This window comes from Actinia tenebrosa, unplaced genomic scaffold (assembly GCF_029948245.1).
Source record: "Actinia tenebrosa isolate PJP-AT-01 unplaced genomic scaffold, QUT_ActTen_1.0 PGA_scaffold16__25_contigs__length_10494907, whole genome shotgun sequence".
Lineage (NCBI taxonomy): Eukaryota > Metazoa > Cnidaria > Anthozoa > Actiniaria > Actiniidae > Actinia > Actinia tenebrosa.
The window spans coordinates 7,024,075-7,050,919 of NW_028292576.1; the positions used below are offsets into that span (position 1 = coordinate 7,024,075).

At 35.4% G+C, this 26,845-nt stretch overlaps 1 protein-coding gene across 3 annotated transcripts in view; it reads left to right on the forward strand.

Annotated features, from left to right (window-relative positions):
• Positions 1 to 26,845, forward strand: part of LOC116302178 (tyrosine-protein phosphatase non-receptor type 13) — a 63,704-nt gene that overhangs the window by 16,725 nt on the left and 20,134 nt on the right. For all 3 annotated transcript variants that reach the window (XM_089031296.1, XM_031711403.1, XM_031711402.2), the window contains exons 22-37: positions 339 to 407; positions 899 to 975; positions 2,212 to 2,309; positions 3,059 to 3,415; positions 9,763 to 9,840; positions 16,217 to 16,309; positions 17,117 to 17,224; positions 17,519 to 17,653; positions 19,604 to 20,178; positions 20,253 to 20,312; positions 20,846 to 21,200; positions 21,865 to 23,363; positions 23,896 to 24,048; positions 24,857 to 24,961; positions 25,567 to 25,746; positions 26,512 to 26,754. In XM_089031296.1, coding sequence (XP_088887422.1) covers positions 339 to 407; positions 899 to 975; positions 2,212 to 2,309; positions 3,059 to 3,415; positions 9,763 to 9,840; positions 16,217 to 16,309; positions 17,117 to 17,224; positions 17,519 to 17,653; positions 19,604 to 20,178; positions 20,253 to 20,312; positions 20,846 to 21,200; positions 21,865 to 23,363; positions 23,896 to 24,048; positions 24,857 to 24,961; positions 25,567 to 25,746; positions 26,512 to 26,754 — 4,185 coding nt within the window. The remainder of the gene's footprint in view (positions 1 to 338; positions 408 to 898; positions 976 to 2,211; positions 2,310 to 3,058; positions 3,416 to 9,762; positions 9,841 to 16,216; positions 16,310 to 17,116; positions 17,225 to 17,518; positions 17,654 to 19,603; positions 20,179 to 20,252; positions 20,313 to 20,845; positions 21,201 to 21,864; positions 23,364 to 23,895; positions 24,049 to 24,856; positions 24,962 to 25,566; positions 25,747 to 26,511; positions 26,755 to 26,845) is intronic.

Sequence of the window (26,845 nt, forward strand, 5' to 3'; positions counted from 1 at the left end):
AAAATTAAAAAGAAGAATATCAATAATAAATGTTATAATAAATAGAAAGGATACTAGAAATTAAGTTATTCGACATGTTTATACTCTTAGGGCTCAAAATAACGGCTTGTCAGTTTGCTGGTCATGATGACCAACCAAATTAGTTTTAGCTCATTCATGCCTCATTTCTGTCTCAACCTCACTGATTGAACTTTTATAGAACCATCAAAGGTAAAGTGAACCGGACAAGTTCCAATATTCTGGTTGGACTGCCTATTGACCAGCCGTTATTTTAAACCTTTACTTGACAAGTAAATTTCAGAAAGAAATTTAAAACTGAATGCATTTTTTTTTTTCAGTCAAGGGGACACATCAAGAGCCCTGTTCATAAACATTCTTGGCCAATGACTAAAAAGCTGTCATTTAAGGTTAGTTTAGCCCATTTTTGCAGCAGTGGGCAATGTTTCTGTTGATGCTGCTGATGCTTATGATGATGATGATTCATGACTATGTTGATGTTGATAAGGACATTAATGTTCATAAATAATGATGTTCATCGCGTGAAATAGAAGACATTGTAGTCTGCCATATTTTTAGGAGTATGGTAAAAGGAATTCATTCCAGTAACTTTTGCATCCTATTTTAGTATTCATTTGGCAGTGCAATGTTATTTTCACCTGGCTATACCTGAAATTTGGTCATTTGCAGGCTGCTATTTTAATTCGAGCCCTGATGACATTGCTATAATTGATGTTAATGTTAATTGCCAATGATGATCAAATGTTTTTCTCCAGGTTCTTTGGTTGTTCTCCTTCTGTAAAAATCAAATTCTAAATTTCAATTAGCATCCAGCGCAAGAACCACTGTAATTCCCCATTACTTATTTATTATTTATTTAATATTTTGATTTTGTTTTCAGAAAAAGAAATTTTTAATAGAGCCAATGTCAAACCCAGATGGCGTGAAGCTGACATTTTACACCAACCATTACAAAAAGTAAGCTGCCTCTTAAGGTGGCTGCCTACTTTTGAACGTTCGATTTGAGCCCACGATGTGCGCGCGCTCAAAAACCGCTGAAAAATCTACAAGATTTTATTGAAGAACCATACGCGTTTTGAGCTTCAACAGGGCAAAACCCTCGAATTTTGCACGGGACTCTATATTTTTTAATAGCTCATTCGAAAAAACTCCCAAAAATCTAGGTCATATCAACATTTTAGAAAAAGTTTAAATCAGGAACACGTGAAAAAATAGATTTTTGTAGGAATTTTTGTTCGACTTTATGAGATTTATTAAGAGCACCGAAACTACAAAACATGACAAATCAATGTATCTCTCTGTCTTTTTGTCGAAAATATCCATGTATTATTGTAGAAGGATTGACTAGCCTTCGTTCGTGCAATCATATAGTCTGCAAATAACTATTATCTTATTAATCTTAATTTTTTTCTAAACACTTCCGGTGGCGCAATTTTTACTCCAAAAGCTCGTGCGTAGGCTTCCATTAAATACTGATTATCTTGAAAACGAGCTCGGGACACCCTATTTTTCTTTCCAGATTTGGAATCAGCATTAAATTTCAATTTGGAAAATCGAAGTTTTAAAAAAAGCTTAAATCAATTTCCAAAAGTAGGCAGTCACCTTAAGAATTTTTCTATACACAGATTGAGAATTTACAAATTGACTGTTTTTTAATTTTTTTACTTGTCTGTCCTCTTATTGTTGATGAACTGCATCACCCATTGCCAAAGTTGGGTGGATCCACAAAGATGATAAGTGGATTTGCAAACTACTTTCATGAAAATTGGATAATGAACATGTGGTGTAATGTGAATGAGAGGAGACAGACACAAAACGTTGTTGTCAATTTGTGTTTTACAATTATAACAGCAACAAAAAAAGCACAAATGACAAAAAATTCTTGTTTTTAGTTTTTAGTGATCAAAACAACCAACAGAATGAGCATGCGCTGTTGATGATGTCAGCTTATTTGTCTCTCCTCTTCTTTATGATAAAAAGTAGCCAATCATTGTGCGAGAAATTCGTATGTCATAGCAATAGATTACTTAATCAATTATTCCTAAGAGTGCTTACATGGGAGAGCATTGTATACGATTGAAGGTAGTCTATTGCCAATTAATTTGTCATGACTTTTGTCAATCAGTGGGTAAAGCAGTGGTGAAAAAATAACTATATTATTAGAGTTAAAATGATGTTAATATGTTTGTTTAGGGCCAAGTATCTGCTGCAAATGTGCACAGCATTCCACAGATTTCAGATGAAAATGAGAACACGACTGGCATCTATAAAACATGAAATGTCTGTTGACAGTAAGTATTAAATATGATTATTAATAATAGCATTTATTGAAAAATAGAAAATAATCATGCATCAATAATCCCTTTTACAATTCCCTTGACCATCTTGAAAAGAAAGGTATAGCTGCTGTGCCTTTGCCATCAAAGTGAGACGAATGGTGGGCTTGCAATGGTTGAGACCTTTTTTTAACACAATTATTCATGTATGTCTCTATCATATTTGTGTCTTGTCATGTGCAGCTGTTAAACGAAGAAACAACACTAATTATAGATTATGACACATGGTCTGAAATGAGAAAACAATATGCCATGCAAGCTATTTAAACGAGGTCTATTGCATTTGAGAAATTTTGCAAGAACAGAGAGAGAAAGAGAGTTAGAGAGAGTGAAAGAGAGAGAAATACATATTGGGTATCGATATATTAATAATAATATTTATTGAGACACAATAAGTTTTACAGCATTCTGTTGTGGTTGTGTATTAAATGACAAATACTATATTTGTAATTCAATACACGACCACATTGATCATCAACGCTGTAAAACTTATCATGTCTCAATAAATATTATTATTATGCAGTTTATTAAACATCTGGATGCAAGGCAAAGACACTCATAGGGTGTGTTAACGTAACCTATGGGTGTTATTATTATCATCATCATCATCATCATTATCATTATTATCATTATTATTATTATCATTAAGAACTCTGTATAATGTCTTGTTAAATTTCACATTCATTTGACTTCTTTTCTTGCAGTTGACATTGAAAATAAACACCAAGCAGTAGATGGTCCGTCGAAAGACAAGTTGTATGACAGAACACCGGCCCCTCCCATTTACAAACAAAATTCTCTCCATACACCCTTGCCAAGGTCAGTGTCAACAGAATACAGAGAGATCTCTGTGGACCTCCCTGAAGAGAAGTACCATGCTATGCCAAGATCTATGTCAGTGGAGCACAACCAAGAAGAACCAGACACTGATGAATACCATTTACCGAGATCAGTATCAATGCAATACTCTGTTGATGAGAACCATAATAAGGATTACCATGGTAACCAGGAGCCAATAGGAAAGCATGGGAAGCATGATGATTTGTCACCTTATGTTATAGGTCAGTCACGTAATGGGATGTGTGTGTTATATAATAGTAAATCTAATGTTAATGTTAGGAATAGTCTGACACAGGGTGACCAACCTAGGATGTTGCTTCTTTCATCATGTGGACCTAAGAATGCCAATGTAACAAAGTCTTTGGTCCTTTGCTACAGAAGATCTCAACATGAAAATTATACTGAGTCTCTTTAATCAAGATAAATAGACCTTTCTTGATTTACGCTTTAATGTATTACCTGTAGAGATTGCTATCTTGTGTGAACTTGCTGGTAATTAACTGGAAGTTATCAGATCTTATCTTATAACTTAAGTAAAAATGTTAATCAGATGTGTCTTGTTGGGACGCTGATCTTGCTAATTTGCTCTTTGCCTAATGACATTAAACTTTCTTCCTTTCCTTCTTTCTTTCTTTCTTTCTTTCTTCCTTTGGTTCGTTCGTTCTTTCGTTCGTTTGTTCTTTCTTTCTTTCTCTCTCTCTTGTTCTTTCTTCCTTCTTCCTTCCTCTTCGTTTTTTGCTCCCTCCCTCCCTCTCCCTCCCTCCCCTCCATTCATTTCTTTTTTCTCTTTTCTCTATTTCAGCTATCTGTCTATAATCAGTTTTCTTTGTGATGTTGTCCCCTTACTTTACACAGGCCATATTAGCCGATCTTTAAAAAAAACAACTACAGAACAGCATTGATAACTATTCAGCCTAGTTTGAAGGCTGCCAATCTACTGTCTTCCAGCTTCACATTGTACATGTGTTGAAAGGACTTGAAGTATAAATCACCAGGGTGCTGAGATCTGCAGTAATTGCTTTCATACTGTGTAAACGCTTTCTTTCTGCTTTTCAAAAAAAGCAATTAGCCTGAGACAACAAAGCTTAGAAGACAAATTTCTTTCCCTTGTTCAGCATTGCCAAGTGTTCTTCACTTTCTTTGTCTTTGAACTATTATCTCTATCTTAACCCCATCTTTGATTTGAAGTCATTGATGAATTATTTGTGAAATGATTTCAATCTTTAAATCCAAATAAAGTTTCTTTCTTTTCTTTGTCTATTCTCTTCTTAGAACCACTCACTGTCATTCTTCCATCTGCTGTAACTGTATATCCTGTATTCATGATGCAATTTATTGTTTGTCAGTGCATAAAAAATTTCATTGGAATTTAATGATTTCAATCATAATTAAAAAGCAAAAACATTTCCTTTCTTCCTTTATTTTTTCCTTTCTTTCTTTCTCCCTTCCCTCATTACTTTCTTTCTTCCTTCCTTTCTTCTTTCCTTCCTTCCTTCCTTCCTTCCTTCCTTCCTTCCTTCCTCCCTTCATTTCTTGCTTTCATTTTTTCTTTGTTATGCACTTTCAACTGAGTAACACCAAACTCTAACAATATCAGTTCCAATATTTAAATGTCTTTTTTGTATCTCCTGACATCCATTTTGCTGTCACCTTGCCAACAAAGAAAAAATGTAAACACTCAGACTTCAACCAGTCACTGTCAAGTACAATCTCTTTGGTGACCACCTAAAGACGTACTGAACTGTTCATGTTATTACATCCTCTCTAACTGCTGCTCCATCTCCACTTCTTTTGACTTCAAACTTTCTTTACATGGAAAAAATATTTAATATTTTGTGATGTTGCCGTTAGACATTTATGCCTGCACTTGTCAATTGGAACAACAAGTACTTTGTGGTTGGTATTATACAATAATTCAAATATATTTATTGTATTAAATTACTCAGCAATTCTGCTTTAATTTTACAGCTGTCTTCTCTCATATAAGAATATTTTACAACTTTGTATTTCTTTCTTATATCAATATCATTGACAATTCTCATCTAAAAAATATAATTCAAATTTAATTTGAATTCAACAACGATATATTTAACTTTCTCTCCCTTAAGATAAAATGTTATTTAAACTGACTTCGACTTTTCAAATCAACTTTGGATTTCTTTCTCATATCAATATCATCAGCAATATCAGGCCTTATCTAAAACTTTATTTTCTTGTGTTCAAGAGCTTTACTGGTAGTTTAAAATGCAAATCTGCACACTAGTATCATCTGTCAGTAGACACAAGAGCTCCTTATGTTGAATACAGGCCATTACAAATATGCTTTTCTGTTTAGTAAACTCAAATCTGAAGTATTATATAATATATATATACACCAACTTATAATTATTCTAGCTACTGTTGCTTTTCAATTCATTACAGCAATAACAAAATAAATGTTTGAGTTTTTTCACTTCTTTATGAATAGGTGTTTGCATGACTCTGTAGTATACAACCTCCCTGATGCTAGATACAGATCTTAGATATCCATCTTTCATGGATATCTATTTGTGATATTTCCTTCCTACTCTTCTGTCTAATATTTCTGTTGATATATCTTTTCGAAAATTCTTTTTTTATTGGAAAAATCCTTTTTATTTGTATTTTGATATTTTTATGCATATGTTACACAGATGATTTGCAGTACAGCAAAAATATTTTCCCTCCTGATAGTAGTTTTTCTTTTTTTATGACCACTTATGACATGTAGTACATATATTATTATCATGTAAAGCATTACATTTATTTTCCCCCCAACTAATTTTAAAGAATGATATCTTTCCATAAAATTCACAACTGTCAAAACCTTGGTAATGTATTATTGTCTTGAAAATAACATTTTAGTGTACGTGGGATATCAAATCCTTACCACTTGTTAAAATGATATTTTTTATGAGTTTACCTTTAAAAAAACAATTTTAAATTTATTGTTTCGCAACCCCTGGGTTGGGCAAAGTCAAAGTCAAATAATTATTTTGTCTAGTATATACTTTCATTTTAAAATTATTTAACAGTTTTTTTTTCTAATCCCCTTCCATTTTCAAATCCTCTTTACACCCTGAATTTTACATAAAAAATATTTTTTTAAAACCGAAATTAATTGACGTCCTTGTTCAATAAGGTAACACATGCATGGTAGTCTAACAAACCAATGCCTCTTATTCCATGATCAAATGGAAAATTAAAACTTAATTAATATTTATTATTATATTTGCTGAGAAAAAAACCTAGATTTGTACAATCTCTCAATTCAAATATCTCAATAAATATTTTCATCAAAATGTATCGAAATAAAATCACTTAGTTTAAGAATTATTATGCTTGGAACCCATACACTTAAAGCTGCACTTTTTAAAGGTATCATTCAACCTTTTATGTCGGTGTATTAATATCATATTGCATAGGAAGCAATTTTCCAGTAGACAATTTTTTTAAATCAAAATGTATCTACATGTTATATTAAAATCAATAGTATTAAGAATTAATATTTTGCTTGAACCCATATGCTTTTGCATCACTGCAATTTTAAAAAGTATGCATTCAAACTTTTAGGTATTAATGTCGATGTGTAGGAAGCAATTTTCCGGTAGACAAAAACGTTTGGCATGCATAACAATTTAATGGCTACTTTAAGCTTTAAGATTTCAGGATCTAGGGGTTAACAACAGGAGTCTATATTATTGTTCACGATATCATTAAACTTAAAGTTAAAAAGAATTATATTTAACCAGCCTTTTAGCTTTTTTAATTTAACTTCATGCTTTAAAAAAAGTTTGTTTGGCAAAAATAAACAGATGTAAAAAGTCTTGTGTTTCATTTGATATCACAAAATATTTTTTTTATTGTACAAATTATTACAAATTACCAATCTTTTTGTTGTTACTTTATGTTTTGATTCATAATCACCCAATCAGAGTGGACATTTATATAATTTTATTTATTATTCATAGAATAAATGGAATTGGTCAGATTTTTCATTACCATTTCAAAGTGGTTTTAGAACACATCTTGTTCAGTTGATCTCTCTCAGGTTATTTTGTATGTTTTGTACTCTGTCATAACATTCAGGAAAGGCATTAAATTTAACTTCTATCTTTTTTTTAGTTTATTCATGCTTGAAAAAAAGTAATAGTTTTTAGTGTTTTTGAAGCTATAACTGGAAGCTTTAGTTTCTCTCTCATTTTTTTTCTTTTAAGTAATTAGCTTTTTGCAATAAAGATTTATAGTCCAAATTTGTGATAAGGTCTTAAAAAACCTTTAGAAAGATCTAGACGATTTAATTTTATTCAGTCTTACTAATTACTCTTAGTAGTGATAGATATATTTCCTGTAAGCAGTATCTTAAGTGTTAAACAACTACATGGCCTAATGTGTTTTTACTTTTCTTTCCATGGCAACACTTTTAGTGTTTATTTTCCAATACAAATTTCCCAGATTTTTACTAAGTTATTGCACCACATTTTTTGATAGCAAAAGTGTATTAAATCAGCTGTCTTAATTATTGTACAATTTATTATTTTGTTTCTTAGTTGTCATAGCAACTCATAATGTTTCCTAATCTCTTTATAGGAAAAAAGATATTAATGTTTTTAGTCAGTTCAACAAAAATGCATTTGAGGGGGGATTAGTAAGTTTGGTCAAATTTGAAAAAGATTACAAGATTTTAGATTAAAACTTTAAAACAGCATAAATAAATTGTACATCATCACTTTGTCTTCTTAAATGCTAATAGTCGGAAAAAGTAAATTTTGTAAGCCTACCCGAGTAGTGTATACCATTGCCATGGTTACCAAATTCGAATCAATAAGTAAATGTCATTGCCAATTTCTATGGTTAAAATCAACTGTTTCTGTCACTTGATCCCAGGCTGTCCTAGAGTCCCCACAGTAACAGTGTCCAAACTTTGACCTCAGTCCCCTCTAAAAAGTCTGTTAATCAAAGTATCATGATCATCTGGGTCTAAAAAGTCTCTAAAAAGTCTCTCATGCTGTTTTCTTACTGTTTCCCTCTTATAAAGTATAAGATAAGTATCTATATTTCCTATAAAAAAAAACCAATGTATTCAATAAAGGTGTTTTAAGCCACAACACTTTCAGTAAATAACTATTGATGTTCTTTTATATAGTCCCATTTGTTTTTCTAATGTGAGTGTGAATTTTTTTATGTACGATTCATATAAAAACAAATTCTAACATTTAGATACTTTTATTAAAATGAATTTTTAAAAATATTAGCGTTTTCATGGAAAGATTAAGAACCATGTGTAAAATTGAAGAGCGTGTTAATTTTAATGAAAATGTTTTTCTCGATTAAATTTTTATTGCTCACTTTAAAAGTTTTGTTAAATACACAATAAAAATATCTATTTTCTTTGTTCTGTATATAAATATAAAAAACATAGCTCCAAGAAAGAATATGATATATCCTCTCTGTCTTGTAATATTTTCGTCACACTTAAAGACTATAACTTGTAATATGATAGTTATATAAAATACAAGGACTACTAAGTAACATTTACTGTTAGAATATATATTTTTATTATTTGAAGTGCTTTTTTTTGCAGAATAAATTTTAAAAGGATTATTTGGAAAGAAATAGCATGAAGTTTATTCATAAATTATTTCTCAACATTGCCATTTTCTCAAAATCTTCAAAGTTCATGCATTTTATCGAGGGATTCTTTAGAAATTATTAGAAATTAATATAAATTGTATGCTGGAACAAATTAAGGGCAGACAAGCTGAGGGTTTTTCATTCTTTCCAGGGCATTATATTTGCCTTTGTTGTTTTGTCTGGGCTTCACCTGTCATACACCGACTATAGACTTATGTTTTAAAATTTTTTACCATAATTATAATTTTTTTCCCTGTTTTTGAAATTGTGGTTCTACTTTGTAAGCTTATGCGTATAGATCTTTACCAAGACTTAAAAATAAATACTATTGATTGGAAACACTTTTAGATGATCTCAAAAACCCTTTTAGACAGTTTTTGGTGAATGTCTTGGCTATACTGTCAAAAGATATATTGAATTTATTAGAAATAAGCACAAAACTCAAACAAACCCACTTCCTTGCAGAAAATCTCATATCCTGTTTGTGTTGATATGTAAATTGACTGAGATGGAAGTGCATGAGTTTAAGAATGATTAATGTTAGACTAGTTAGCATTTTTACTGACTGACGACCCAGAATGTAAATTTTTGGCTTAATTCAAACCATAGCATTGCTTGTTACTCATGTGTGCTTTTATCTTGATCCAAGTGAGGCCATTTTCAAGATTCGTCTCACTGATCACCCATCAAGATTAATTTGTTACTAGTATTTACGGTATAGTTTTACCTCTTTGGCCTTTCTGCTGTACTTAATTCAATATTTTTTTCAATGAAAAATTGCTCCTGTATATTGTTCTTCAGAAACCCCAACAAGAATGTTTGTAAGTTGTCTGTCTTGAATATTTTGCTTGTCATTCCCTCTCTGAATGTTCTAACTATGGATTTTTTCAATAATTATTGTTTACATTTGTTGTAGATTCGACTCTGAATGTTCCAAGCAAGCAGGAAAACCAACAAGATGACACAAAACATCTACTTTCTCCTAAATCCCCAGGTTAGTCGTCTAAATTGTCTTTGTTTAATTTGTAGGTAAAAGAAAAACATTCGATTATACTTCAAAGCGAAAAGATGAGTTTCAAAACATCTTTAGAATAGAGTAAAGAAATCAGTGTATTTTTTCACTCCTAGTTAAATGAAATCTAGAGGATAAGAATGACAAGACGTGTAAACGTACTATCTAGGATTTTTCATTCACCTCTAGCGTTTATGTGTAATCAAAGGATTTAGATCTTGGCTTCCTTCATCTATTTGTGAATTATAAATGAATGATATAGAATATAATGTTTTACGTTTTTGAGATTTGACATAAATTACTCATTACAAATTTGCCATTTATTGTCTAATTAAAGACTGTGAGCTGCGCACTGCATTTTCACACTATTTTTCATTTATTTATGAAAATCAACAAAGATGAATATTTTTGTAACCTGAGATTTCATTCTCGCTTTAAAATGCTTTCGAAAATCAAATTTTTATGTTGTATAAGATATTGATTTCAATGGTTGGATTCTGAACTAGAAAAATGCCATCCACTTGCTGTGGGAGCATTGTATTTGAATTATTATTGCATTTACAGTACTCTAATCTTTTAACTACAAGTTAAGAAACCTTTAGAAATACCATAATTGTAAGGTATTTTTAGTAAGAGACTGAGTTATTTACGAATATTCTCAGTAAAAGAAAAGATATTTCTCTCTTCATCCATGTTGGTTTTGATAATCGTGGTCACTTTTTTAAATTGAACACGACACATATGCAAGATATACAAGATAGGCATATGAAAGCGATTTAAAACGATCCAATCTCTTTTTTTTTTTGACCATTTCATTCCCTAAATCAACAATACATCGTTCCTTGCTCGATCTAAATTCAAGCTTTTCTTTTACTTCTTAAATTCCATGGATTTTCGACTTCACGTTTATTAAATAAATCAATCTTACTTTTCTGTCAAAATTATTTTTCAATCCAACCAGACTTGTAATATATTCATATTTCTGTACACTCAGTTCATTTTCATTGTGGCATTTGACTTGACATTCAATTATCTTACGAAACATTATTTTTAGCTCTTTTTTTATTTCTTTATCATATTTTTGTTCTGGGAAATTTATTTATTTTACATTACTAAAATTTACATATAGAAGCCTTGTTTTTTTTTGTTTTTGTTTTTTTTTTGCAAAAGGTGCATATTTCTTATAGTTAAAAATGATATTTTAGCTTATATGAGTTTTTTCTGCCTTGAAAAGTGACTACCATTAAACATTTAGTTGACTTTTGATAATGATTTTTTAAATATTATTTATATTGTAGTATATTCAAGTTAACGTTTTTAGGGAAATCTTGCATTTTGAAATAAAAAGTTAAATGTTTTATATTTTTAAATGAACATTAAAGATAAATCACCATTGACACTCATCACAATCATGAATCGCAATAAGCAAAGAAAAAAGACAATACCTTGAATTAATAAGAAAATTTTACGCTCTAATTTCATGTGAATAAATCCCAAAATCTAAAAGTTACATTAAAATGCTTTAGATTTTGACAAACATTCGAATGTTTATTCTGAAGGGATTATTGATTGCGGTTGAAATTATTTTTGATTCGCTTTGTGTATTTTTTAAAATTTTATCTTACAATTTCAATTTAGAATGAATGCAGGGATATGTGAATGAATCTCCTGCGTTTTTCTCGGTCTTTAAATATTAAATTAAATGTGTTTTGTTGTTTAATGAAATAATAAATACAACTAAGTAAGATATTGAATACGTTGGTTCATTTCATGACAATGTGACTTCACACATGAGTATGACTTGAATAAAGTCGAAATATTGTCTTTCTACATCTCGTCGTCTTTGATCCAAAACTTGGATTTATAGCGATGCTTTCCATACTCGGAACCGTTTTCATCTTATTTACTTAAAACTGTCAGACCGACATGGTTTCTGTGACTTCACACGTTTTTGGTATTGTAACTTGAAATTCTGATCAGTATTTGAAGGTAAAACAGCGTACTTTTTATTATCATCATCATCATTGTCATCGGCTCAACCAACACCACCACAACCATCATCATCATCATTACCATATTCATTGCCATCATCATCTTTATCAACACCGCCACCACCGCCACCTCCATCCCCCTCAACACCTTTATTGACCATACTGTAACTATCATCATAATAGTCACTGTCGTCACCATCACCATCATTATCACCACCATTATCATCCTCATCACCATATCACAATCGTTATCATCATCGTTATCATCATCATCATCATCCCCATCACCATCTTCATCATCACCAGCATCTTCATCATCGTCATCTTCACCATCTTCATCATCACCGCCTTGATCATCATCACCATTATCACCATCCTCATCACCACCACCATCGTCGTCATTATTATTGTCATATTCATCACCGTCCATCATCATCACCGCCTTGGTCATCATCACCATTATCACCATCCTCATCACCACCACCATCGTCGTCATTATTATTGTCATATCCATCACCACCAATTTCTAATGTTAGTGTAAAACAAGCTTGAGCATCAAATGGAAATTAAACCACAACAAGTAAACACAAGTGCCACTTAAGAACCGGAACCTTGGATGTCTTCTCATACCCCAAATAGATTGATTTAATCTTCCTACATGTTTTCCTCTAAGTCGTTTATCGTAAAAAAAAAACAATTAAAAAAATGGTTAAAGCTATTTTTTTCCTTCGATAACGCGGGGAGTGATTGCCAAATTCTCCCGAGCCAGGGGCTGTGCATAAAGCGCTCGAAGGTGCGCACGCACTTAACCTTCTCAGAATTTCAGCGCTCCTTATTACGGGTATTTAAAGCTAAAATTGCACACGCAGAACAGAAAGAAGTCGAAACAAACATGGAGATTCTGAGGACTGAACCGTAGATCTCTATCTCTGCTACGCTTGCTCCTATAAGCAAATTATACTATATATTAAATCTCTTCGATAATTCTAAGCCGAGTGTGGGGTAGTGGTAGTGCACTCGCCTCTCACCTCTAAGGTATCGAGTTAGGACTCTCCCTTGATTCGAGGGTTTTTCTCCTGGGTCTAAATTGGGTTTAATTCCTGGACTCAGCATCACATGTGAGTAGAGTTTGTTAGGTCTCTCCCTTGATTCAAGGGTTTTTCTACGGGTTCTCCGATTTTCCTTTCTAAATTCCGAATCTGTCTGTATATACAAAATATTAAAATAGACGTTCTTTATCAGATTTTTTAATATTCCAAGGTTATGATAGTGTGCTAGTTAGTACAATCGAACGGCAAAAATAAATAAATAAATAGACAAATAATAATGATAATAATAATAATAATAATAATAATAATAAATAGAATTACTAAAAACAGTAAGATATAGTAGAAGGCATTTTTCATGGCGCGCCCACATTTTCCTGTATGTAATATTTATTCCTTGTGCGCAATATAATTCTACAAAAAAAAGCTTTTTCCTCGTTTTATTTTTATTTAAAGTGGACTCCCCGTGAAGGAAGCCAAAACACTTAAAAATATGCCGCGTCTTGAGTCGTTAGAGCCACAAAACTAGAAAAATAATTCGCTCCAGGGTAGAAAAACTACAAACAGCTATCTTATTATTCTCACTGAAAGCGAGGTGGCGGAGTTTTTTGATCGCTTTCTCAAAATCCGCCCCACAATCCTATGCGCCACGAGGTTGCTACTTTTTTTTCTTTGAACCAACTACGTAGAGGTTGGCGGGTGTGAGTGAGGTGATAATTGCTGCAAAGTTTTCAAATGTTATGTGGGTTATTTGAGTGTCAGCCCAGAGGTTGTTTCAGGGTTCAATCTGTGAGTTAGTCGTGCCCTGACATAGATCAGCCCAGAGGTTGTTTCAGGGTTCGATCTGTAAGTTAGCCGTGCCCTGACTTAGATCAGCCCAGAGGTTGTTTCAGGGTTCAATCTGTGAGTTAGCCATGCCCTGACTTAGATCAGCCCAGAGGTTGTTTCAGGGTTCAATCTGTGAGTTATCGTGTCCTGACTTAGATCAGCCCAGAAGTTGTTTCAGGGTTCAATCTGTGAGTTAGCCGTGCCCTGACTTAGATCAGCCCAGAGGTTGTTTCAGGGTTCGATCTGTGAGTTATCGTGCCCTGACTCAGATCAGCCCAGAGGTTGTTTCAGGATTCAATTTGTGAATTAGCTGTTCCCTAACTTAGATCAGCCCAGAGGTTGTTTCAGGGTTCAATCTGTGAGTTAGCCGTGCGCTTACGGTTTAAGCTGTATAAAATCGTGTGAAAGTTGTTAAAATGTAGGAAAATTATTTCTAAATGTTAAATTGTAATATTTATATCGGTACATACCATTCCGTGTTCTAGTAACCAAATGTTACAAACTAAATTACAACCGACTAATTGCGTTCCAATGATGTACAAATTACTTGATTATTTGTCATACAATATGTACAAATTACTTCCATTTTAAATAAATATGACAGCAAAGCACGTCAAATCGTCAGGTGCTGTGTGGAATATTAGTACACCCATAGATTTTCATATTGGTCAGTAATTTTACGAAGACACACATATAAACGGAAAGGTTTGTTCATTCTTTAACTGATATTTTTCTCCTCACCAGTAGATTCTTTTGCACCATTTTTAAAAAGAGTTTTGGGCTTTTTATTTTTATTCTGTGAAACGTTTTTTCCTTCGTTCTACTCAGAAATTTCATCTTTATTCTGATATAAGTTTTCCATTTTTGATCTTCATTCTAATATGAGTTTTCCATTTTGCTTTTCGAAAATCATTCAAAATCTATTTTTAGAGATGTGGACTTTTTCCCTCGGGCTTAAGAAGGTTTTTACCTAATTGTTGTTAGGATTTTTCTTCCTCATTCTGATATGAATTTTCAATTTTTCCTTCCTCGAAATTCTTCTAAGTTAAAAAATTCCAATCCGTTATATTTAGTTAATTTAGAGCGGGAAGCACTGAAAATACCAGCACTGTTAAATATATCCATCTATTTTGCTTATTTAGTATATATATAATAGTTTGAACTGTCGAGCAGAAGTAGGGTCTGATCGATATTCATATTCGTATTTGGATGGATTCTCCTAGTATTAAGATTTATTTTTCTTAATATCAAACGTCTGAACCCGAACTATGACTATGTGTAAGGCTGTTGCTATTTAATAGTGGAGTTGATCAAGACTAGTGTTCTAAATGCAATGTATAATGTGTTGTATTGATGGATTCTTGTGATGTCAGGCAGCACACAAACGTTCCAGCTGTCTTCAGCCTTGCGAATACTTGATAATGGCACTGTATTATACGATAGTGACAGATACATAAGCCCCTAAGATACATGAACATAAGTTATACTTCAGGGTACGGTTGTATGAAGGGTGGATAGCGCTATCCGACGGATAAATCTTATCCAGTGGATAACTTTATTGGATAACAGCATTGATTTATCCACTGGATATAAGGATTTATCCATCGGATAGCGCTATTCACCCTTCCTACAACTTTGCCCAGAAGCGTCGATATACTGTATACGTACTCCACCTAAAAGCTCGTGCACTTAATTTATGGAATAAAAGGTTTCCATAGTATGATGGTAAATTTTTACGAAATTTTGCAATCATTAATAGGCCTTCGTTAAGGCAATTCAAGCAGTTTGTTCGATTATTATTATATTTTTGCGTTTCCGTGCATTAGTAATTACAATATTTTAAAAAGAATTCGAGTTTGAGGCTTTCAAACGTTCAAACAAAAATGAATAAATTCACCCTACTTTAAAATGCATCAAATTCTAGATTTCTCTGAGCGTTTGTACGAGATATCTCGCTAGTCATATTTTATTGATAGTAAATATACAGACACTGCCGGTCTATGTAGATAAGAAATACGTGAGGTAGCACACCTGTAGACAGGGACAATTATTAGAGCTGTATTTGTGCACGTATCATTCGTGCTTATGCTCAATGGTTGTAAAGTTAATAAAAAAATATAGCTCCAAATTTTTACTGATTTCTATTAAATTTCTGAATTTTTACTGATTTCTTAAATTTCTAGAAAAAACACGATAAAGAACCATCGAGTTTTCGTATTAGTATTGAAAACGAAAGAGCAGCGCAAATATCTGTTTGTTGAATCTTATCAAACGGCGTAAATGAACAGACGGTAAAACCAAAAGAAAAAGAAAGAAGACATGCCGCGTCTGCAGGAATTTCGTTTGTCACACAATCATAAAAATCGTTCTGTAATTCATGTTCCAAAACGCACATTCTAAAATCTATAGTGCTGTGCCTTAGCTGTAGATCTGCAGCTTCGCACAACACAAGGACGAGTGGTCTAGTTGTAAAGTTATTGTCTTGTTTTACAGATGGAGAAATCCCAAATTCCAGGGATATCCTGAGTTCACCAGACAGGGAAATAAGAGTGATCAAGTTCACGAAAGAACCTGGAAAGGGTCTCGGTAAGTAATAGAAGGTTCAAAAGAAGGGAGAGCACTATGGTATAAACGGAGTTCCTCAGAGCTTAGTTATCGGGCCATTAAATTTCTAATTTTAGTTTATATCTTACTGGATGGTAATATAAATTAATAAACGAGTTCCCCAAAGCTTCATTATTGGGCCATGGCATCTTAGTTTTGGCTACCCTAACCAAATGGTAGGAGTTCCCCACAGCTTCGTCATTGGGCCACCACATTTTATTTTCTTGTTCTTCTAACAAATTAAATCAGAATAAAAGGGGAAATAGACTGGAAAAAGCGTGGGTTTTTCTCACTTTATTGTTATTGGGCTGGGAAAAAAAAATGATACTGTCTTAAGAATCTGAGCAAAACGCCCAAACGTAAGGACTTGAACGGTTAGAGATGTGGCTTGGTTGGTTAGAAAACTTTTAGCGAACAAGTTTTCGTTAATTTCAACCAACCTGGCGGATATGACATCACATGAACTATGATATTACGTCACTAGAAAACCAGTAATACTTGCAGCTGGTTATAGCTCAGGGGTCGACGCACTAATTACCTATTTTGAAATATTACCATCAAAATAGCGAATATTTGTCGCCTTCCAGTCATCAGGCGATATTATCCTTGTATTACTAACTATTGTGTAGGCTCGTTTTGGTTGTAAATTGAATTTTCAATTCTTAAAAGTACGTCTTATTGATGATAATTTGTTGGGGGATAGAACTCTGGGTGACTGGAATCTGGTTATTTGTCAGTATTAACTTTTATGAAACTTGGTTAGTTTATGACAAGCCTTCCTGGTTTCAGGCATAACTGTTCTTGGGGGAGAGAATTCCAAACGTCTGGATCGTGGGATCTATGTCAAGTCTGTCACTGAAGGAGGTGCGGCTGCAAGAGACGGGAGGCTTAAAGCTGGTGCGTTCCTTAGTTCTTCCCTACTAGAACTTCAAATTTTATCGATTTAACCTCTAGGTTGATCTACATTTATCTCATTCCTACTTTCATTCGCTGCATCTCATTTTTTCTCATTACTTCTTTCCTTTCCTTCATTCTTTTATCTTTTCTTTTTTCTTTTTTCCTTTTTTCTATTTTTCTTTTATTTGTTTTACTTTTATCTCATTCCTACTTCCCATTCCTTTCATCTCATTTTGCCTCAATCCTTCTCTCATTTCATTTCATCTCATTTTCTTTTCATTTACCTTTCTCCAGGTGATCGAATCCTCGCCGTAAATGGCAACAGTCTAGAACAGGTGACTCACGAACGGGCCGTTACGTTGCTAAAAACCATTTCTTCTACCGTCGAACTTGTCGTGTCTCAAAGCCCACATAATGTCTCTGCTTTAGGTAAGAATTATACTTAGTCTACTTAGGAATATCAGTTGTTTCTTAAATTTGGAATGCACATCTCAAAGAACGGTGTTTATTTGAAGCAAAAGAAATATATACTTGAATGTGCCGAAAATTCTCGCTGTTTATTTTATTCCCAATTTATCTTATTTTTTATAACTTATCTCTGAGCTGAGCATTACCAAAGTCAAACTTAAAATAATATATAATTTAGTTTGGCTGTATGTTTGCGATAAATCTCCCTATTATTATTTTATTTCTATTAATTTCATTTTTCATTGGTGAGTTTTTTATTTTGTAATGCACAACTTCCAAAATCGTGTTCACTTCCAGTTAAAACAATATATACTTCTGCTTGGCCGTAGATTAGCGGTTCTCACTTCCTTTTAACTTCCTTTCATTTCTTTCCAATTTCATTTGTTATTCTATTTTGTATCGCACATCTCCAAGAATGGTGTTCGCTTCAAGTTAAAGTAATAGACTTGAGTCTAGCCAAAGACTAGTTTTGCGATACCTCTCATACTTATAACGTATTGCGATTTTGAACCGCCAATACGGGTTTATATCCTGGCGGCTAGTTGGGTGAAAATTTATTTCGTATAGGCCGTTGTTTTTCGAGACTGTTTATTTACTTCATAACGCACGTCTCCCAGAATAAAGAACATCTCTCATCATACGTGCACTTCAAGTCAGCTGGACGTTATCTGTACGATTTTATTTATTTATTTTTACCATCATTTTAAGATAGTTCAAGAGACCTGTACCGAAATGGTCAGTCTTTAAAGTTTCACGTCTGTATCTTGTAATACTTTGACGTTCACTACCCCCCTAGTTTGCCATTTTCCATACATTTTTCGTTAATTTCCAAAGTCAAATTGTTTTCCTAATTTTTGCCATCATACCGAGATCTTCAAGAAGACTTCTACCAAAAAGGTCGGTTGGTCGAGTTTCAGGGCTATCTCTTGTAAGCAAAAAATAAAAGAAATAAAAAAAACCATTTTGTCTCCATGTTTAATAAATGATCTAGACCTGAAAACATCTGGAATGCAAAACCTGTCTCATCTTTAATACATATAATCTATTCATCACTATAGCACGCTATTTCCCCTCATCTTAACCCTTGTATCCATTTCCATGACAACCATGTATTACAAAGCACTGAACCAAGGTTCAATAAAACGAAGTTGATTAATTACGGCTCTTTATAAAAATGTCTCATATTGCCGTTTTTTCAGTCGTCTGTCGTCGCTCCGCGTTGATTAACTAAAAAAAAGCAATTTTCTAGGCAGGATGATTAGTTTGGTTCTATAGGTTGTTTGTTATTCAGAAATATGCTCTTTTTATCATTAGCCTTATTCATACAGGACTAGTCTGCATTAGTAGTGACGCTTTTGTCAGACCTGATCAAAGTCACAGCACGGCTAACTCCACAGATCGAATTAAAATTCAGCATGTTAGGTTTTGTAGTGGGAGAAAAACAGGGAACCTGGAGAAAAACCCTTGAATCAACGGAGAGACCTAACAAACTCTACTCACATGTGATGCTGAGTCCAGGAATCAAACCCAATTTAAACCCAGGAGAAAAACCCTTGAATCAAGGGAGAGACCTAACAAACTCTACTCACATGTGATGCTGAGTCCAGGAATCAAACCCAATTTAGACCCAGGAGAAAAACCCTTGAATCAACGGAGAGACCTAACAAACTCTACTCACATGTGATGCTGAGTCCAGGAATCAATTCCAATTTAGACCCAGGAGTTAGAGCAGCGCCATTTTGTCACCCAAGAACAGGTCTGAAATGATAATGGCTAGAAAGTAAACGTTTGAATGTTCTAAAATGGATAACGAGTAAAAATATGAATAATCAAATTCCACTTTTCACCTCAAAATATATCCCAAAACGAATGCATTTTTAATATTTATTTCCTGTACTCGTTCTTGCTTAGATTTGTCCAACATTCCTACTGCTGGCTCGTCCAATGAGGAACCACAAACTCTCGAAGTCAAGCCATTGATAACGCCTCCTCAACAAGAAAATCGCCACCTGTCAAGAACACGCGTCGAGTCGCCATGTTCATCAGATACCCTCTCACCAACAGATTCCCATCCATCCACCTTCAACTTTCCCTCCGAAGACGAGCCTGTCACCATGATTTCCAAGTCGATATCTTCATTAGCGACACCCCAAAGCAGTTCTCATTCAGTACCCTCTAAGGATAGGAACTCGTCTTCAAATTACCTCACCGTGAGTCCTCCAGAAAAGGCGGGAAAAACCGACAGTGACGAAATTCCTGAACCTGTAACCATGGCAACGCTGGAGTCGCCAAATGTGACAGGGTCTCCTTCAATGGGTGTCCGTCGCGACTCTAAATCGCCTTCAACTCCTTATGGCAAGCTAAGCTCAAGAGAAGTTTTGCAGTCAGACATCAGTAACGATTCTCAGTCATCGTTTACTGCGGGTTCAGTTGGGTCGGAGAGATCGATTGAGCATGGCAATAGCGTAGATAGTGATGATCTACCGGTAAGAATGCGTACTGTAGACATATTTTGAGAGAGGCAGCGATTTTAATTAGATTTTGGTGTTGTATTTACCAGGACAAGAGTTTCACTGTGGAACTGGAAAAAATTGACAAGAGTTTGGGTCTTAGCGTAACGGTAAGTTACGTTTTTTACTTTTTACCGCAAATGTTAATTTTCTCGCTTTCTGATTGATCGAGAGCCGTGGTAAATAAGAGGTCATACCAACAGATTACGTCAACAATTACGGATCGCTCGCGCTTAAGACGATTAATAACACCAACTTCATCTGTCTACGGGGTTGTAGCCATGGATGAGGTCAAGCAGTGCGAAGGCGAAGGGCACGAAAAACGCGCACCATTGACCCTTCTTGAATTCAAAGGTCTAAGACTTTGTTTTCACAAGGTCTGATGTTTCTCGCTCATGTGAAACCTACTTTACTAAATACACGAATTATTGAGAGCGTATTAGTCTACATAAAAATCATTTCAAGAAAGTTGTCCTAGAAATATGAAGTGGCATGCCGTATTCATGTTGGTGTCGTGTCCAAGCATTTTGATTAGCTTACCAATGATCTCGCGCGCTGATTAGTTCAAGTGCCGTGCGCCTAGCCGTTACACAGTCATCCATAACCTGCTCTAATAATTTCTGTACTTTTTATTCTTGTGTAGGGAGGAATAAACACAACAGTCAAACTAGGAGGTATTTACGTCAAGTCATTAATGCTGAATGGCCCTGCGGATAGAGATGGTCAAATAAGAATCGGTGATCGTATACTAGCAGTTGATGGTATTAGTCTTGTGGGTGTTACACACAAACAAGCAGTAGAAATCATTAGACGAGCACCGCAGCGATGCAAAATCGTTCTGGACCGATCCGTACACGTCAATGTACCAGCATCCATAAAGAAAAACTCTTCTAGGACCCAGGCTAAAGATAAGCCTTTTGTAGTCGAGCTGGTGAAAGGAATTGGAGGACTGGGTTTGAGTTTGGTTGGAGGGCGTGACGCTGGTCCCGAACACGGAGGTAATTGTGATGCTATCATACTTTGAAGTCTCAATTATCAGTCCATATTTTTGGGGCCTTTGGATTACAATCATTCTCTCGTACCCAGACCCTATCCATTTGCGAAATCGTTGGTTTCTTTGAAATGGGTAGGGTCTGGGTACGTGAATTGAGTACAACGTCATTTAGCGATGAGGAAGCGTGTGGCGGAGTACGCTCCCCAACCAATCAGAAAGTGAGATTTATAAAGTTATTTTGACGAAAAAGGGTTCACACCTTTGGACCCCTTGCATGTGACGTCAAAGCTGCTCAATAGACCATTTCACAGATCCCGCGGCTCAACCTCAGCCTCGTCAGCGTGTAATATATTCTTTAGAAATTGCCTACAACATGTGAGATTTTTAAGTGTTTCAATTGTTCGTTGATGTGTAAATTCCTTTCATTACTGCGGACTGTAGTCAAATTCTAAAGAATAATTACACGCTGACGAGGCTGAGGTTGAGTAACGGGATCCGTGAAATGGCCTATTTGGAGGACACACACTCACAAAAAAGAATTTCAATCTCATAAAAATTGGAAACCTATTGTAATGTCCTCCAAATTGAGCTGTATTCCGATGTACTGCAAGGGGTCTTTACAGCACAAGTTTTTCATCAAAATATTAATCCTTCCTTTCATTCTTAAGGGTTATTACGTATCAAGAAAATGTTCCCTGGCCAGCCCGCCGCACTCAGTAAAAAACTAGCACTTGGAGACATAGTGCTCGAAGTTAATGAAAAGTCCCTTCAGAACGCCAGTCACCAAGACGCCATCAACATGATCCGACACGAGCCGTCTGTTGTTCGTCTGCTGGTGAAGCGAGACCCTTATTCGATCCCTGAAGTACTTCTCAGTAGAGCAGCGTCTAACGCCAGTGACGTTGACCCTGTTCAGCTCTTAAACGATATACAAAACAAGCTGCGCAGTCAGACCACATCCCCCGTCAGCTCTCCGCCACAGGAGCCCCAACCCAACAATATCGAGCAAAAACTTGCCGAAGCAGCGGGAGAAATTAGGGATCTAAGAGACAAACGTGAAGAACGCGTTACTTATGAAAGTGATAGAACATTACAGCATCAGTTGTCTGATCCGTCGGCGCTTATGGCAAAACAAAGAGAACACGAGCCCGTTACCACTTCGCGTTCTCTTCCGGGAAAATTATCTTTGAAATCTCGATACTTTGATAACACACCCTCGGAGGACAAGGAATCAGTGCGCAAAAAAGAGGAAAGAGATGAAAGTGAACCAGATAAACCTCCATATATTGATAGGAAGAGTTCCGATAGTGCTGTCGGTGAGTCTGAGCAACGTAGACCGGACAGAAGAGCTGCGGATAAGATTTCTAGCGAATCTGATCTTCCCTCGTTACTTCAACAAATCCGGAGTGAGGACAGTTTGAACAGAATCATGTCCCCCCAAGCTCCTTTAGCTGAGTATGAAGAAAGTGATCTGGATATTGATGAAGGCATCATGATTAATGTTGACGATGGTGTTGCTGTTAAGATTGATGATGATGAGCATCCAACTGATAGTCAGGATGATGTTGATGATGGTAGTGGTGGTGTTAATGCTATCACCAAGGCACCTGGAACGTCCTACCCGGTTAGAAGTGAACACGATATAAGTCTGGACGTCAATGATGATGAATCAGACGATGATACCGCAGATAATGAAGATGACAGTGATGATGACAGTATGAACAAAGTCCTCGCAACCACCGTTACTCCTCCTAAGGAAACTAGCGATACATCTGATATCGATGATGACAATGCTGAAGATATCGACGCGGTACTAGAACTTCTTTCCGGCTCACGAACGCAACACAAACCAGAAGAATTAAATCAAGACAACCAAGAACATTCGTCCTCGGATGACGATGATTCAGAAGTAAATTTAAATATAAACGAAGATTTGAACGAGAGTGATAACTATTTAGAGCCTATCCAAAAGAATTCCACTGAACCACAGATGGAAGAAAGGAATGATAGACCACTCTATATGGTAAATAATCAGCCAGGACCAACCTGGAGTGAGGAATCTTTAAGTGAGAAGTTAGAGAGTCTAGAAGAGACTATAGTAGAGAGTACCCCAGACCTGACGAAGATATCAGCTCAAGAAGAGGCCAGTTTGACTCCTAAAGAACAGGTATTTAAGACGGTTAAATTATATTTTTTCCTCTTGTTTTATTTGCCCGTTTTTATCTTAAGACTTCGAGCAGCGCAATTTACATCAGGCAGATTAATACCCCATGGTTTGGAAAACTATCTACGAACACTGCACAATATTTGGTGAAATAATGCATGTAAACTATCCTTTGTCTTGCTCTGACAATATTTTAGAAAGTTTTATTATATTGTGGGTTTCTAGTTTCTCAATTTTTTTCCTAATGAAAACATAGTTTAACTAAACACGTTTAGGTGTGAATGGGGTATAAGATTCCCGTTTCTCATTCCCCCAAACGTTAAACGTGACCACGTTTTCATCGTTTCCCTACATTTCACTTCACCTTTTGCAAACCTTATCGACAAAGACAAGTATTCTTTTGTTTATCTACTACTTGGAGGTTTTTGCGATTCCTTTTCACTTATTTTAAAGAATATTTTAGTGGTCAACTGACGTTTCATGTTTGCCGTAAACGAGAATCTTGAACTCTCTATTTTGTGTTATTTGTATCTAGTTAATCACAGTCGAGTTAGAGAAGGGGTCCGGTGGCCTTGGATTTACACTGGCAGGTGGTGCTGATACTATGGGTGGATGTTTCGTAAGAGATGTAATAGGAGATCCTGCTAAAGCAGATGGGAGACTACAAAAAGGCGATCAAATCTTACAGGTGTGTATTGTACAAAACCTACTCTTGTGTAACGCGGAATTTCTGGGAAGATCTTATTATCTTTTAGGTGTGAAAAGAGAAAAGCTGTTAATTTGTAGCACGTGTCGTTTCTTTTATAGTAATGATGATGATTATGATGATGATGATAATAATATCTAATTTTTCAAAGTGGTATCTTTTAGGGCTAGAATTAAAACAGGACCTAGCCAAAACTCTCTCATTTACGGGGTTATTTATTTATATATTTTTTGACGATCATCGCCCCACTTTTTACATTGATCTGAATAGAACGTTTTACCTTGGGCATAATGTTTCCCCATTTCAGACCACTTGTCATTCCCTAGAGTATCATTTCTTCGTTTAACGGTTGCGCACAAGAAGACATGAATATGGATACAACTTAAGCAAAGAATCTTCATTCTCAAGACCGCGTGTCATTCCCTGGAGTATCATTTCTTCGTTTAATGGTTGCGCACGAGAAGACACATGAATATGGATACCAATCAAACTAAAAATCTTATTCTCAAAAATGACACGTCTGAAATGGGTAAATATTGCATCCAAGCTAAAGAGATCTATTAGCCCCGAAAGGATTGGAATTTTTTCTGCAGTCTATTAACCATTTTCCATACATCGGTTCACTGCTTAAACACAAAGCATTCAGTCGAGGTTGCAAGGTTCAAATTTGAATAATCCTTTGAAAGTACCTTGGCGCCTCGCTTGAACGCTTTGTGTTTGACCAGTGAAGCAATGCATGGAAAATGGTGAATTAAAGCTAAAACATACTATGGTTTCATTGCTGTTTTAGGTGGATGATACTGATATCAGAAGCATGAAACACATGGAAGCAGTAAACGTGTTAAGAGCAACTAAAAAATTCGTCAAATTGGTTGTCGTACGAAGACCTACCATGGTAAGTAATGCTCCTCGATATAACAACACTTCCGGTTGGCTCGTACTGTAAAAGATTAAACTATGACGTAGTCAATAAATATTAAGACCAATACAGTACTTTACATAGCTTAACTGACTTTAGTTAGAGAAGTTTTCGTATAAGGTGAGAAGTGTACGGTACTGACTTACAACACGTACACGGTACGACATACCGTAACATTAAAATGGCTTCCCATAAGAATGCTTATCGTATAAGTGGAAAACACACGGCACTGACTTATGACACGTACACGGTACGACGTACCGTAACATTAAAATGGCTTCCCATAAGAATGGTTATCGTATAAGTGGGAAACATACGGTACTGACTTACAGCACGTACACGGTACGCCATGCCATAACATTGAAATTCCTTTCCATAGGAATGGTTATCATATGGAGTATGAAAATTAAGGCGCTAACTTGCAGCATTTACACGGTACGACATACCGTAACATTAAAATGGCTTCCCATAGTCTTCCAGTGTTTTATCCAATCGCAACACACAGTTAAAGCCACGGTAACTTACCATTTACTCACACGACAACCGTTATATTAAATAGCTTGTTTTGTTTCATATTTCAGGTCGTTAAAGACGGTACATCCGGTCACTTGGAGACGGTAAACCTAACACGTACGAGTAGAGGTCGCATTGGATTGTTACTAAAAGAAGATGACCAGGGTGTCATACTAGTAGATGATGTTGTACCAGGCGAGCCAGCTGCCGTTGAAGGCAACCTTAAACATGGAGATGTTATTGTCGAGGTAGGGAAAATAACTTTTGATGAACTTGGTTTGCGAGAAGGAAAAGACAACCTCCCCCCCTGTTTCTTCCTGCCCTCTCTCTCTCTTCTCTTTATCCCTATGTAGATAGCCCGCGTTCGCAGGCCATATGTAATATATACAGTATGAGTGGCCGTGTTGAATCAGATATACAACCACGAGGCGCAGCCGAGTGATTGTATATCTGATACAACACGGATACGAATACTGTATATATGACTTATCAAACGTCTAGGTTAGTTCCTTTGAGTTTCACTAAAATTTTCAAAATTAAAGTGAGTTTGGCCAAGAAAATGCAACTTAAAGTTTATGCAAATGAACACAGTTTTGTATCAGATTTACAACACTCTTCACGGTCATGATTTCTGTTATGTTTTCCTCATGAATTATGCATGAGTTTGATAAGTAAATGGAAAGCACGGGTGGCGTGCGCTGCTAATGCCTCGCCTTTCACAAATGCGACCCGGGTTTGAGTCCCGCCGGTCTCAACGTAGTCTCTATGTAAACCTTGTTTGTTGGCTCTCTCGTTTTTCGAGGATTTTTCTTCGTGTTCTCTGTTTTTCAACCCTCCTCAAAAATCATTTTCTAAATTCCAATTCGATTTTGGCCTTTCACTTAGTTGAAGCCTAGCTCTGTTGTAATTGTCCCACGCTGAGGGGAAAAACAAAGCTCAATAGATCCCTGTGCCTGCCACTTAGTCGTTAGAGAATAAGCTCATATTGTTATGTCCCACCATTTTTTTTTCAGATTGGCGGTCGTAAAGTGGAAGGTATTGGCTTCCTTGCAGCCAGGCAGTACCTGGACGCAGCTCGTCCTGTGGTACAGCTGTTGGTCAAGAGGACCAATAGGGCTGCAGTATCCAAGTACACTATGGGTGGATCACTGGAACAGGGCTATTCATTCTCAGAGGATCTGCCGGAAGAAAATGTTGATTCTGGTGCAGAAAGCACAGATGAAGAACAAGACGTGGAAGATGTTGAAGAACCAAAGGTAAAATATATTGACTATTCTATTCGCCTTTGTAATTATTGATGGGTTGCAAGCATTCCCAAGAGAGTTATAAGACAAAAACATGGCGGCC